Raw genomic sequence first — 15,911 nt, 5'->3', positions numbered from 1 at the left:
TCAGAGTTAATAAATATTTTATGGCAGGACTGTTAGTATGAATTCTTGCAAGAGAGATTCTGGCTCGATGTGGGAATACTTTCTCACTTCAAATTTAATGCAAATTATAATTTTCATAGGCCTCCAACTTCTCTTCCTCCACAATCCACCTCAGTCCTAACCCTCTCCACCCAAATACGAGCTGTCTTTATTTTATTTTATTACTGACTTTTTGTGGTGGATTTGTGTCAAACCACCAAATGCTAACAACATTTTACACATATAACAATGGACTTTGTAAGCTGTTATATGCACTGAAGGTAAAATAAGTTGCCTCTTTTCAACTCAGGCTATCTGGACTAGAGGCTTTTAGTATCCCAACAAATTTAAACTTAGAGTGGTCTCAAAGATATTTGAATTCTAATTTACATAGAAATGAAAAGGCAAGACAAGTGCTGAAAGTTTACCAATGCAAATCTACAACAGGGAAAAATGTTCAGCAGGAAATTAATTTTCTCTAATCTTTTCTATATTGTTCATTTCCTGTTGGAAAAACACATCAAATATGGCCAGAGTTCACAAGTCAGACTTCATCTCCCACACAAAGAGATGGCTAAATGTGTTCTGCAGACTCTATTGAAAGGTTCAGACTACGGTAATAAATAGAGGGGCTCTTTTCCATAAAGACTTACTTATCCTGCTGAACTGATGTGTTTCCCTGAGAAACAGTAAGACGGTTAAAAACATTCAGTTCATTACGGGGCCGGCTTGGTGGGGAAGAAGGAGGTGAAAGACTAGCCTCTGAGGTTCCAGAATCTGAGCTACAAGAAAAAAAGAACATTAAATAGGTGGTTTTAATCAGTTATGATTTGTTAGGAATGTTATAAGAAACATGCTTTTTTAAAAAAGCTTTTCATTAGAGAATTTCTTCTTCCTCTCTTCCTTTTTTGTAAGATAAAATACACTCTGAACAATTAAAAAAAAAAAAAAAAAAAAAACAACTTTTCCACTGGATTTTGTTACATTGCCCACAAGATGGCACTAAGGAAAAACTTGTCTGCTGAAATCTACAGTCAATACAAATAAAGCAAGCCAAATTTAAAATTACAGTTTTAGAGTTAAAACCAAATTACTCACTTTACAGATGAGTACAGGGGAAAGAGAGCCAGAGTGTTTAAAACTGATTTGCCTTTTCCAAGATTTACTCACTTTTATTTTTACATTACTTATCTGCTCCATCCACCATCTCCCAAATATCCCTGAGACATTCAATCCAGTAGAAATAGGAAAATTACAACTTTAAGTACAGGAAGCAAGGATGATTAGAAAGAGAACGTCCACGACATTCAAGTCAGCCAATCCAGTGGTCAAAGTAGAGTGTGCATGTTGGCACAGGAGAGAGGATGGTATAAGATTGTCCACTTGGGTACAGAAAATATATAAAAACTACTTTTTATGTTTACTTACATGTTAAAGAAATTAGCTTTACTAATATTTAAATGGCGACTGGCACCAAAACTCTCCCTCCCTCAAGGCCATGTCAGAGATCTACCTGTCGCATGTAGCACCTTAGGTGACCTGAGGGAGGAGTGGGTGCGCCACAGGGGAGAGAGGTTTCAGTGGCTCTCATCCATTCACTCAGCTTCATGTTGTGACATTGCAATTTATAAATGCCCATTTAAGTGGATCATCAGATTATACTATGCACTGTTAAGTAAATTAACCCTCACAAAACACACAAACAGCTTTTAAGAGATTTCAGGAAAAAAAAATTAAATGCAAAAGAACAGCAAGAAAATGGTACAACTAACACACCCTATGATGAACACTAGTTTCCTGTCAGCTATTTTACAGAGGTAAAGTCAATGTCAGTTTTATCAGTTAAAATCAATTTCAAATCTTTCTAGAAGACTATCTGAAATATAGATTCACTAAACTTCATCTCAAGTGTACATGAACTTTTTACAATGATATGCTCAAATAACTGGAAAATAAATAAGAGTACATGATTAGGGACAAGTGTTCAAATATGTTTACAGGTATGTGTGTGACCAAGAAACACTGAGCCAAACCAACAGCTGACTTGATCGTCTCGATTAGTCAAATCAGTCACAACCACAGATCTAGCCTGCATGTGGAAAATAATTTCACTATTGTCCTTTAGCATCTAAGTGCACCAGAGATTTTATGTAATCTAGTATAAGTAACTTACTGTTTTTGTTCCTTGGCCTTTGATTTTTCTTTTTCGTATGCTTTTCTCCTGGTTATAGGGGAAGGCTCTGGTAGTTTTTTTTCTGATAGAGATGACTGTTTGGAACTAAAATAGAAAAAGCCTCTTTTAATCATCAAACTTTATTAAATATATACATACAAGTTTGTTTGGCAGAGTTTCAACCTAAAATTTTTAATATATCAATAACTGCAACTTGAGAAAGAGTATTACCCGGGAACAAAAAAACAAAACTATGATAGGAATATATTACATGGGTAATTTTAGTTGATGGAAGCTTGACACCTGTATATTTAACTTTTAAATTGGCAATCTTATTAAATATATGCAAACCTATTATCTTTGAATGTAAATATCAATGCTATACTGCCAAATGGCCAAAATCAATAACTGATTTTAAACATAAATGATTAGGTTGATTATAATTGTTACAGTTGGGAAAAAATTGTCTTTATAATCTTATAAGAACACAAAATATTAGAATATCAAAATATGAGAAACAGTGAGATTTAATGAAATAATACTTAGACACAGTCAAAAACAGTACTACCAGTAATCATACACACACACAAATGACACACAATAATTTTACCTAATATTTAGGTACTAGTAGCTATATAAATTTTAGTAACAAAAACATTCTTATTATAAATTTTAAATGTTGAATAGTGGCTGTATAATTAACAATTTAAGACTATTATTTTTGTGTATGTGATAATACATTCTGATTAAAAAATGAATTTTTATTATTGTTGACTAGTTATATTAATAAGAAGAAAACACTATGGAATTAGAATGTACAATTACCAGAATGGTAAAACTAAATATTTAAATTTCATGTCCCTGACTTCTGACCACAAGAAATCACATTTCAAAAATCCTTCATCAGTTAAATCATAAGGGCCACTTAAGTAAATTATTTTACATCAAGCAATTAAAGTCATGCAGTAATGACATTAAGAGTTACCACACCGAGAATCTCTTAAATTTGAACAGAATTACACAAGTGTCTGAATTTATGAAAACTTGAGAACAAATCATGTGAAGAGACACAGTCCAAAATATATATTCTACAACCTGTAATAAAGGATACACTTAAAAAATGAAAAAAATAAAGGGGTGGGGGAGGGCAAAAAGAAGGTATTACCTGAATCTGGATTCCAGGCCATAGATTAAGTCTTGAAGTTCCAAAAGTCTCTACTCAATCTATTCTTAAAATCTGTTCTGTTTATATCATTACCTTCACCAAAAGCATTTCTTTAACAGTCATCTTATCAAAAAAGCACTGAAGCCATAAGCTATACTGGTTAGCAATCTCTATCAGCAAATCCAATAGTTAATTACATAGGCCACATCAAGCACATGCAAGAAAGTTGTCATCATTAAAATTACATTTGGATCTAAAGGTAGCAGATGGGCTTACTCAATGGAAGATGGCAGAAATATCTTCATAAAATGAAGGAAGTTAAAAAAAGGTAACAAAACAAAAAAGGAAATTATGGGAAACAGATATTCAAAGGGGGAAAATTTGTTATATTTTATTATTTGCAGAGTCATGTAATGTGTGCCATTTTTTTTGGCAATATTCCTCAATGCAGTAATGCGTTCATCATTTGGTAGATCATATGTGAGGATTACGGCAAAAAAATATCATTATAACTCTTTACCAGGGGCACCTGGGTGACTCAGTCGGTTAAGCATCCGACTCTTGATTTCAGCTCAGCTCATGATCTCACAGTTCATGAGTTTGAGCCCCACATCAGGCTCTGTGCTGATGGCGCAGAGCCGGCTTGGGATTCTCTCAGTCCTTCTCTCTCTGCCACTCCCCTGCTTGTGCTCTCTTTCTTTCTCTCAAAATAAATAAACATTAAAAAAAAACTTTACCGGTGAATGATCTAATTTTAATATAACTGTCCAAACACACATACACACATAGCATACATACACATACTAGCCTGAGTTGGGAAATCTTCATCCTCAGGACAATAGTTGTTTTGAATAGAATGTTCATATTACATAAATAGGAAAGAGAATATTACCTCCTTTAAAGCTTTAACAATACAAAAAAAAAAAATTTTGTGCATACACTCATCCCAGACATGCAATGGCAAGTACTTCAAGGCAAAAAATTAGGAAGCCTTAAAATGATTGTTTGTGATTGATATTTCTTTTTCCTTATAGGGTTAGCAAAGGTTTGCTATCCTGACCAGACTCTTAGAACGAAAAATCATGTTCATTTAAAGCAAATAAAAGATGTTTTAAAGCTTCTGTTTTGTATGATGGTTTTATAGATATAACTACCTGATTTAAGTGTTCCTAAAAAATTTTGTCTATAATTCATAACTCAGCCTTTATGAAAATTATAATCCTGAAGAATGACCCTAAAACTTAGAAACAAGCAATAGAATTGAACAAAGAACATCTCATCTTAAATGATTTCAAATGTCAAAAAAATTAGGGGAGACAACACCTAACAGAAATTCCTTTGAAAACTGGAGGTCTTGTTTACGGAATTTTAAAAAAATAGAAATAAGAAATTAGCAACATGCATATAAAAAATTTTTTAAAAGAAAGAAAAAGAAAAGCCAAAGAAAAGGAAGTTAGTGTAGCTGGGCCAGACTTACATGCTGCCTATCTTAGAAGGGAAGCCAGATGGGGGAGGGAGCTCTTTTTCCCTAGCAGAAGTACCACTTGTCTCTGTATTCATTCCAATCTCTTGCCCTTCTGCAACAGGTGTAAGAGCGCCAGGCAAGGAGGCATCTCCTGCACTAGTGTCTGAGGCTAGTTCACTGCTATCTGCATACAGCAATTCCATTTGAGTGGTGGTTCTCCTTCGGGCCTAGTCAGAGAATGGAAGGAAAAGCAATCAGAAGCAAACTTTTGCAGAGATGATTAGGGAATAGAGATTTAATATTAGTTTGAAATAGGTAAAAATATTTAGCGTGTCATTTCCTAGCAAGTGTCAAACATAGCATGTAAGATAGTGACAAGCCAGAGCTATAGCCATATAAGACCTTTAAAGGCCATAATAATAGCCAATATTTATATAATACTTATTGTATGCCAGGCAATGTTCGAACACTTAATTACATTAGCATGTACTATCATTATCCCAATTCACCAATGAGGAGACTAACGCACAGAGACGCTAAGTAATTTACCCAAAGTCACACAACTAGTAAGTGGCAAAGCCAGATTCAAAAACAAACAACTTGCCACCAATATGACTATGTTACCCTGCCACTCATGGCCACCTCCCTCAACATAAAATTTTTTGAAAAAAGAAAGAAGAAATTAAACCGAAAGTTAACTGCAGGGAAGCTCAACTAAATTCTGATTTACTCCATGCTCAGATGCTCATTTAATATCACTTTCAGTTTTAAATTTTATTTTAATATCAATTTTTTAAATCTGCTTCTCAGTTTTTGTGACCCCATTCTCCTGATGCATTAGCTGTGTTTTTAACCTGCCTGCTGGATAATTCAACACGAGCCTACACGAGCTTTAGTAGCACAGTTAGGCAAGTGAAGGTTATTTTCCTAGAATCTAAATTCACTATACAAATTCCTTTCCTTACTCTTGAAAATGAACTGACTACCCTGTTGTTGTTCAGTTGTTATTATCACTAAGGTATTAATGGATAATCAAGGTGTTTACCAGATTATAAGCCTCTAAAGAGCACACACCCTGTTTTATTCATCTTTATTTCCCCTGTACATAGCATAGTGCTAGTACATACCTATTTAACGTATACAGTTAACTTTACTTTTTCAATGATGAAAATAAATGAGAGGCGCTTGGGTGGAACAGTCAGTTAGGCAACGGACTCTTGATTTTGGCTCAGGTCATGATCTCACGGTTCATGAGTTTGAGCCTTGCATCTAGTTTCAGGCTGACAGCACGGAGCCTGCTTGGGATCCTCTCTCTCCCTCTCTCTCTGCCCCTCCCCTGCTCGTGCAAGCACGCTCATACTCACTCTCTCTCTCTCTCTCTCTCTCTGTCAAAATAAATAAATAAATTTAAAAAAGAAAGAAACAAATGATATGAGATCCTTTCAGGCATCTTTGAATGAAGTTCAAAAGGAGTAGTAAGTAGCACCTCAGAAAATTTTTGGAAAAAGAAAACTCTCCGGCCAGTTTTTTACACTCTCAGTTCTCTTCACTGCCAACAGCCCAAGGTAGGGAGGAATCCTTTTCTTAGGAATTCCAAACTGTAGCAGTTCCTTCAGCAGATAATGTTTAGAGCACCACTTTACACCTCTCTCTGGTGTCCCAGAAGGGCATGAATATCTAGGCTTTCACAGGGCCTGAAAGACATTCAGGACCTTAAGAGATTTTCACCTCTACCTAAGACTGGATCCAAACCATACCGGAATGTTTTCTTTTGAGTGTGGGAGTAACTTCTGCTTAGTCACTTAGAATAATAAAATAAAACCATATGTTACCAAGCTCAAGGATCATACATACAGCCTGGAGATGTTTTTTTGATTGGCTTGACCAGTGTTTTAAAGATCAGGAAATTCTACATAAAAATCTGTATTTAAGGCTTCTTTAGGAAAAAATAGAAGATCTAGTTGTCTTAGGTCTATAATCCTCATGGCAAAAATGAGCAAGAGTTGAGTGGTGGTTATTTGCTTAGGTGAGGCATATCCTCGTCAGGCAATCACAATGACCCCTACTCATTACATCCAGCCAAATTATTCATTTGCATTACCTGACTATTCACTATGGGCCTTAACTCTGTCTTACCCATTTGCACAGTGTTAATTCTTTCAGGTCCTGATTCTTTCCATCCATTTAACAAATATTTACTAAGGACTACAAGAATTCTTTGTTTTTAAACATCTTAAGATGGTTAGTTAATTCATCTAGTATCAAATGCTATCAACACTGAATGTGAAACATACCAAATATCTTACACATTTAACAGCATGTGGCATTGATATTTTTTTAAATTATACAAATATGCATTATAGTCTCATTAGTTTTTAATACAACTAATTAATGATTAAGAGTTGGCTTATTATTCAAACCACCTCAGGATACTACTTTAACAAAATATATGTGATACACTTAAGAAGATACTAAATGTTAAAATTTCAAAAACCTCCTGCCAATTAACAAATTTTGCAAATTTATGCTGTATGCCACCACAGGGTCTACAATCTCCTTTATAATTATTAGGAAACTTAGGTGACCTTAATAAATTACCACATAACTTCCTTAATGAGTAATGAAACTTTTAGGAAAAACCTAGAAGAAAATAAGAATTGGTCTCCATAATCATAGCTTCTCCAGTGGAAGAAGTGCAATAATACGGTAAAGCACAAGTTCCACAAAGGAGAAATATTTTGACATAATGTTTGTTTCAAAGGAGAATATGGTAATTACAGAACTAAAGTTGTTATACATGGAAGCGATGGTAAAAGCATGCCAACTTGCTAACCTTCTTAAGGGTCTGAGGCCTATGTGTTTCTTAGTAATAACAGAAAACTGTGGGGAAGGATGCTTACCTGTTATTTTCAATTCCCCTTACCTTGCTTTTAGGTTTCACTTCACCACAAAGTTTCATAAGGTCTGAAGATAGTGTGCTAGATGCAAATAAATAATTAACCACGGGTTAAAAGGGGACTTATAGAAAACGCTGTCTTCTATGTTTTTAACTACAGAAAACATCTTATAGGTCTACAGGGCAAAAAAGACAATATTTATAATCAAAATGAATTACAAAATTATTCATTTTCTTTCCTTAAATATCCCGGTATTTTTGTGGTGGTTAAGTATGACTTAGTTTGGTTTCCATAATACTATTTCTAGTGCTATTCACTTAGCCATAAAATTCAAAATTATTTGTTTTATGGTAATTGATTGAAGCAACAAGATAAAAGTATTTAAAAAATTACAGAAACAAAATCTATTAAGTTTCTAAAGGCTCTCCTACCTTCCTTCTGATCCTGGGCTGTTCAAAGGTGCATCCTCATCAGTACTATCCTCTACATTTTCTAAAAAAAAATGTCCAAAATCTAAGTATTATCCACATGCCACAATTTGAGTGACTGCAATCCCCGTGCTATAATAAATATCAACATCTCAATATGGGCACTTTGGTTTTCGTAACTGAGTCCAAATAGAAATGTAGAAAAATACTTCTAAGAAACCCCTTTGATTATGTGTCCTAAAATGAGAAAAAGGGTCCAAAATAGAAAAACTACAAGTTTGAATCATAAAATATAGAAGAACAACATTCACAGGATGGAAATGAGATCATGTGTTTATCAGAGTATGTATATATTTTTCAGAGTATGTATTTATCCCATGCTATCCAAACATATGAAAACCCACAGAGTAAAATACAAGAGAGAGTAAATGTTGCATGAGATCCCTTTAATGTACTAAGCCAACTTCAAAAACTATATAGGGGTAGACATACTTGCTATATTTTAATATGTCAATTTACTTAAATATTTTCCTTTATTTTTATTTTTGTTTTCAAGCAGAGAGTAAGAGAGTGGTGTGTGTGTGTGTGTGTGTGTGTGTGTGTGTGTGCATGTGTGAAAGTATTCAGAAGTCACACATCAGCATGCAGCTCATTCATATGTACATAAAAGACAAAAACAATAGGTTCACATGCAACAGTTTTGTAAATAAATACAAGTAAATCACCACTATTTCAGAACAACTGTAACAGACTAGTAAAAAAGAGGAGAAAAAGCAAACAAGTAAAACTAGTAGGAAGTCAATAAATCAAACAGCCACTGAAAGTAAACTATTTAAAATGTCAATGGGGCGCCTGGGTGGCGCAGTCGGTTAAGCGTCCGACTTCAGCCAGGTCACGATCTCACGGTCCGTGAGTTCGAGCCCCGCGTCAGGCTCTGGGCTGATGGCTCAGAGCCTGGAGCCTGTTTCCGATTCTGTGTCTCCCTCTCTCTCTGCCCCTCCCCCATTCATGCTCTGTCTCTCTCTCTGTCCCAAAAATAAATAAATGTTGAAAAAAAAAAATTTAAAAAAAAAAAAAAAATAAAATGTCAGTGAGCCCCTAACATAGGTGCAGGTTTTTAAAATATACACAGTTTATTATAAAATCATTCTACAAAAGCAAACATATTATAAATAACATATATTAATCAAAAATATATATGATTTATCCCCTTTTAACTTGTAATTTTGTGCATTTTGACTGTAGACAACTAATTCCTTTCTCTGATGTTCCCTTTCTTCCTCACTGTTTAGCAGATACTTTGATAGAAATTCAGTAATACTTGATACGTGATAGTATTATCTAAAATGGAGCCCATCTAGGACCCGTAAAAGGGAATTTACTTTCTGAAGTGAAGATCATGGTGGTCTTGAAGGCAATGTGTACCTCAAAGCCTACCACTAGAGGGAGGCTCAAGAACCATGCCTGATAAGACATGGAATGGCAAAAATCCTAGTTATAATCCAGGAACTTTGACAGTCTTGGTTAGGATATAACCAATCCTATTTGTTCTACCTGTACTTGGTATAGCTTAAGCAGCTTAAAAGTATCAGCCTTTCCATACCTATATTATGCAGTTGATCTCAAGAAAATACTACTTTGAGATTAACATGCGGTATAAACATCCAAAAAAAATCAAATAACTCATGTATTTTATTTATGTAACATCTTCTTTAAAACAAATTCAGATGTATAGATTATGTTTATTCTACTGACACATAAAGGTAAGTACATTTAATCTTTCAATTACATTCCTCTCCTTTAAGGATAAGCATTTAGAACACTTTTGGCAGCTGTGTGCTTACAAAAAAAAAAGATCAGATCAGATTCTGAAAAAAAATTTTAATTAAATAAAAACTGCTCCAAAATAATCATTCAGAAAAATCACAAGTAATAAAATTGCCCTGATACTCCTGGTCCTTCATGTGTATCATCATTGAGAGGAGCAGAGACATTATTAATGGGTGGGTGTAGTTCATGACAAGGCTGTAGTGGCAAGGGGAAGGTTTGAAAATCTCTATATTTGGTCATCTCTAAAGCCACTTCTAATCTGAAAATATTATAATCATAAATATTGTTTCAATATGTTCATATAGAATGCTTTGAATAATTTCAGTTTACAATGTTAAAATATACGTATTTAATTTTACAAAAATTAAGAATAGCTGAGAATCTAGCAAATATATACCAAAGACAAGTATATACCAAAGATATATGCTAAGGAAAGTTATGAGGTTAAAACAACAGATGCAAGTTAACAGATATATTTAAAAATTAAAAAGAAATGTATACTCCATTTTTTCCTACAAGAAACAGAAAGAAAGGCTTACGAAACTGGAGTCACAGCTGGAGGTCAAAAACTAAAAGAGAAAATTAACTAAAGTATACTTCTTTAAAAATCTAATAGGTTTTAAAACAGGAATGAATGTATAGGAAAGATAAAAGACTTAGTATGTTTGTGGTCATGGATACATTTCAAAAAGATCATGCAAAAACCAGTTGGCTGCCAATAAAAATTTTAAACATAAGATGTACCACAATTAGTGTACATGAACAATTAGTAATTCATGCAGCTGTAGGGTACACAGAAAGCTAAACATACTTACCTAAAGGTACGCTATCTAGATCTGTGTAAATAACAGCAAAAAGGAAACAAAAAGCAATACTCCAATCAAAACAGATCCAATGTTAAGAACTCCCACATAAAACAAGATTATGCACCATTTATAAGATATGTAGAATAGATGCCATAGAAAACACTTATTATTTTTTAAGGCAATTAGATATGCAGAGTAAAGTAATGAAATGTGGTTAATATTTTAAATAACCAATTCAGAAACTTGGTTGATCCTCTTTATTCATAAAAACTAAGTGCTCAATAAGGTTAAATAAGCCTTTTAAAGTTGGTAATCATTTCTTGGAATGACAATAATTAAATCCCCCCAAATTTATACATGCAAATTAAAGAAGGAATAATTATTAAAAGCATGAGTAAATATAGCATCTATTCAATCAAGCAATAGGGGAAAGAGGTATAGTATAGCATTCTCAAAGAGCAAAGCTACCATGCAATTTGTTTAACAGAAATTTAGTCCAAATTACCTTGTAAAGCATGGCCTAGTAAAGCATCTAGCTCAGGATTTAACTCTGCTTTCTCTTTCAACATATGGAATAAGAGCTGGTTTTGTGTAGCGCTGGTTATTTCGGTTTGTTTAAGCCGACCTTCAAGTACTTTAATTTGAGCCTCTTTCTGGGCAGCCTGAAGACCCTGTAACAACACCAAAACATAATAATAATAATAACAACAACAACAATTATCTCAGGTCATACATAACAGAATCTTCCATACAAAGATGTGTATCAAATAACAAATGCATATGATATATGGACTTTGACATCCGATAGACGTTGATTCACTGTAGCTCCTCCGCTTACTAGCCTGGTGACCTTGAGCAAATTACCTTATCTTCCTACTTCAGTTGCCTCATATGCAGAATGATATTAATAATATCTACTTCCTAGCACATTGTGAAGATTAAGTGGGAGAACATAAAATAAAGGGTCTAGCACCATCCCAAAGTGGCAAAAAAAGGGGGGGGGAGGGGAGTCAGAAATCATTATCATCCTCAATACTTAGGATTCTTACAGGTGACAGGTTAATGCATTTACATTCAAAGAGGAGGGAAGCACCACTGTATTTTTTACTTTCAGATTTCTTTTTGAGCTGTGAAAAATCAATACTAAACCAAAGTTATGATACCAACTTTGTTTGCACCCCAAGAGATTTTTCTTTTCATTTTTCCTTTGTTAAAGCAAAAGATGAATTATTTCTTGTTTAAGTTGTTTACCTCTTCTAATACACAAGCACAATGGATGACAAGCTAATGGAATTGATCTAAATAGTCCTGACTTTTCTTAACTCTAAAGAAAGGTAAAAAAAATACTTTTCAGTTAAAAAAAAAAAACCCTTCTTACCTATTATAAAGGAAAGGGTCACTGATGAAAGATAAACAAAATGAATTAATCATTATTTGGGTGTAGTTAGATCATACCTTATTGATACCCATTGACAAGAAGTGGTCCAGCAGGTATCGGGCTTCTGTAAGTGTGCAAGCATTAATGACCGCAGTGATATCCAATGTTTCTCCTTCTTCCTACATCAAATCAGCATATGTCGAACATTATTTTGAGCTGAATATATTCAGAGGCAAAAGCCTGTTGTCTCATTTATTTATTTGATAGTGTTGGGTAAGTTAATAAGACTCCTCAGAAAAATGTAAAATATGATCCCTACTCCAAGAAACATATGGGTTAGTTGAAAAGAAAAGACACATTTGAGCAGTTAAGAATTCAAGGTGGATTTATAAGTGATATACGTTTTTATATCTTTTTGATTTAAAAATTTTTTTTAATGTTTATTTATTTTTGAGACAGAGAGAGACAGAGCATGAACAGGGGAGGGGCAGAGAGAGAGGGAGACACAGAATCTGAAACAGGCTCCAGGCTCTGAGCTGTCAGCACAGAGCCCGACGCGGGGCTCGAACTCACGGACCGTGAGATCATGACCTGAGCTGAAGTCGGACACTTAACCGACTGAGCCACCCAGGCGCCCCTCTTTTTGATTTTATAAACAATAAATAATATCACAAAATTAGCAAAGAAATCTGGAGAGCAAGCAGGGAGTGATATTCATGCAAAACCTAAGAATCATAGTAAACCCATAAATAGAAAATTCCTTGATATAAAAATTCAAAGTGCTTTTCATGATTAAAAATACAAAAACATCTTCCTTAAGCCATTAACCATTTTTTTACAATTACAAACCTTTGCTTCTTCCATCTGCATGATGTTGGCTTGACAATCAGAAATACTGTCATTGATGTAATCTATGTTAGCAGTTAATGACTCCATCTCCTCATTGATGTTAACCACATTTTTATCTCCCTCTCCACTCTCCTTGACCATCTTTTCTCGTCTTTTTGAAAGTTTCTCCCGTCTTTTTGTGAGTTCTTCCCGTTGCTATTGAAAAAACAGATTGGATTTTAAGAAATGATATTCATCCAGGACCTTAAGAATATTATGCTAAATGAAATAAGTGAGTCACAGAAGGACAAGTACTGCAAGATTTCATTCATATAAGGTATCTAAAAGAGTCAAACTCATAGATGCAGTAAGTAAAATGGTGGTTTCCAGGGGCCGGGGACCAGGTTGGGGGGAATTGAGGGGTGCTATGAAGTTTCAGTTACTCAAATAAGTTCTAGACATCTGCTAATCAACACTGTTCCTATAGTTAACAATGCTGTACTATACACTTAAAAATGGGTTAAGAGGGTAAATCTCGTGCTGTCTTTTCTTACCACAATTAAGACAAAACAAAACAAAAAAGAAATGATGTTCATCTGTTCACACATAATGCGATCAAAACCCACAAAAAAAGAAAAAGAAAAAAAGACAAATTGGTAAGGATTAATGTACCAAGGGATCAAATTTGGAAACCTAAAATTACCAGTCAGCTAAGAAAGAACATATCTATGTTCTGTTTTCCACACCTTGAGGAGCCTATTCATATCCGTCTCCATATTGGAAATAGTCATTTTCTGCATGATGATGTCTGTGACCCTGCGCTCAAGAAGCTGCCACTTCATGCGAGCTGTCTTGGAAGTAAACACTCGGCCAGTCAACCCTTTCCTCTGATATTTTTTTCTATAACCATATAAAAACAGATAAACATAATTATTACTTATATGTTTATTTGACTGTATGCCAAAAAATAAGCTGTTTTTTCATTTAAGTCCAACATTCAGTAATAATGCCACAAAGATTATGTCAGAAGGAACAAAAGAATTGTACTGACCTGGTTCCATTTGTTGTGGGCGTTGGTAAGGCCTGGACTCTTGCCACAGGAATTCTCATTTTCTGCTGGGCTCCTGCCCTTGATACATCTGCTTCTACAGCAGCTGCACTGGAACCCGTGTCCTGAACGGGGGTATCGGATGAGCTCAGCTTCCGCATGACTTTCCCAGCTACTCTATCTGACATGGGCCTCACTTGCCTACGAAGAGCTGTAACCTGAAAGTGCAACAGAGATAGACTCACTCTTTTAGTCTACAGAAATACATCACGTATCTCAAAGCCAGATGTTTCCTCCAAATGATCAACTTGCCTCTTCGGTTTTGCGACGAAGAACCACTTCTTGGTTTCTTTTTTGGGCTTCCAGAAGTCTAAGTTGATGCTATAAAAATAATATTGAATAAGTTAAAATACTAAACTGAAAGATACAATGCTTTCTACTCCTGCATTAACGTATGCCCCATCCCACTGCATTAACATATGCCCCAATACTTCCTACTCCTGCATTAACAGATGCCCCATCAGTTCTTAGCAAAATCTGAGCTAAAAATGACCTTGCATCCATTACTACAGATAAGAATATTTTATTCCAATAAACAAAAATACATACTGATGCAGCCATTTCTTTCTGAAAAATGAAGTTATCTCTGGTGCCACAATTTTATTTAAGAAACATTCATAGTGCTTACTATATACAACTGCTTTTCTAAATGCCTTACAAATATTGTATCATTTCATTTTTTGCTAGACATTTAATTTTGCTGAGGAAGAAACACAGCTTAGAATATTTCCAACAAAGTCACCTTAAAATATATCAGTAATTATTAACTCCATTTTAAATATAGGGAAAACATATATTAATTGTATTAGCACTTTACAAGAACTTCGGAAATATTATGTTGGGTAAAGTAAATGAAAAATAAAACATGTCGGTATTGGTTACCAATTTGCTTTTAGGTACTCTATATGATAAAGACAATTAATTATAAACAACTTTAAGTCATTTTATAAGGCTATAATTTAGGAAGAAATTTTGGACTGAAAAAGAACACAGATCCTAGTTTTGGTTCTGTCATTTATTCAACTCTGTGATCTTGGGCAAAGCTTAGGAATTGGACTTAATCACAAACATTCTAGGACTTAAATTCTGTGATATACCAAATAACCTTCATGTTTTGTATCCCTAGTTCAAACAGATCATTCATCTCATGTTTATGCATAGTCCTATGTCATCAGATGAGAATTCTCTGAGAAACGGACACTATCTTATCACTGCTGTATCTTCATTGCCTACAACAATGATTGACATAGAGGCAAAGTTAATAAATGTTTTTAAATAAATGAACTTCCAAAAATTAAAATAAACAAATGGTTTGAAACTTGTTACTAAATTAAGTTTTTTCTTATTCAAAATCAAATCTCAAGCTCATTCATATTTTTGGTACAAAGGGTTTGAAGATGAATATGACAAGAAACAATTTAGAAAGGGAGTCAATATGCACACAAAGCAATAAGTAGAAGGGCAAAGGAGTCTGAATGTTAGCTTTGTATGTGACTAGCCAGCCTCATATCTTTATAACAGAATATTATATCATATATGATCCTATGTTGTACAATAAGATTCAAAAATTCCATACTAGTAGTTAATTGTGCAATATTACTCTATCTCATATGAATTAGTTGTAAAGAAATAAGTACAGTACATTATAAGGAAATTATTCCTGTCATCCAAAAGTTTTCATTAAAAATAAAATAAATAGGGGCGCCTGGGTGGCGCAGTCGGTTAAGCGTCCGACTTCAGCCAGGTCACGATCTCGCAGTCCCTGAGTTCGAGCCCCATGTCAGGCTCTGGGCTGATGGCTCAGAGCCTGGAGCC

General features: G+C 34.4%; 1 protein-coding gene across 12 annotated transcripts in view; it reads right to left on the bottom strand.

Moving 5' to 3' along the window:
- The window catches only part of KIF21A (kinesin family member 21A), a 155,783-nt gene that overhangs the window by 27,943 nt on the left and 111,929 nt on the right, over positions 1-15,911 (bottom strand). For 6 of the 12 annotated variants that reach the window (XM_086713652.1, XM_086713650.1, XM_086713655.1 and 3 more), the window contains 12 exons: positions 14,349-14,417; positions 14,040-14,254; positions 13,735-13,888; positions 13,010-13,204; positions 12,238-12,339; positions 11,288-11,453; positions 10,792-10,812; positions 8,150-8,210; positions 7,745-7,799; positions 4,834-5,048; positions 2,192-2,296; positions 672-800 (listed from right to left, as the gene is read on the bottom strand). In XM_086713652.1, the coding sequence (XP_086569778.1) occupies positions 672-800; positions 2,192-2,296; positions 4,834-5,048; positions 7,745-7,799; positions 8,150-8,210; positions 10,792-10,812; positions 11,288-11,453; positions 12,238-12,339; positions 13,010-13,204; positions 13,735-13,888; positions 14,040-14,254; positions 14,349-14,417 (1,487 nt within the window). The remainder of the gene's footprint in view (positions 1-671; positions 801-2,191; positions 2,297-4,833; positions 5,049-7,744; positions 7,800-8,149; positions 8,211-10,791; positions 10,813-11,287; positions 11,454-12,237; positions 12,340-13,009; positions 13,205-13,734; positions 13,889-14,039; positions 14,255-14,348; positions 14,418-15,911) is intronic. The other 6 variants (XM_086713653.1, XM_086713656.1, XM_086713658.1 and 3 more) reach the window with 3 other exon arrangements.

The sequence above is a fragment of the Puma concolor genome, chromosome B4, assembly GCF_028749965.1.
Source record: "Puma concolor isolate L17-30 chromosome B4, mPumCon1.1.hap2, whole genome shotgun sequence".
NCBI classification, from domain to species: domain Eukaryota; kingdom Metazoa; phylum Chordata; class Mammalia; order Carnivora; family Felidae; genus Puma; species Puma concolor.
The sequence above is the reverse complement of the archived record's forward strand: the minus strand, read 5'-3'. Positions and strand labels throughout refer to the sequence as shown.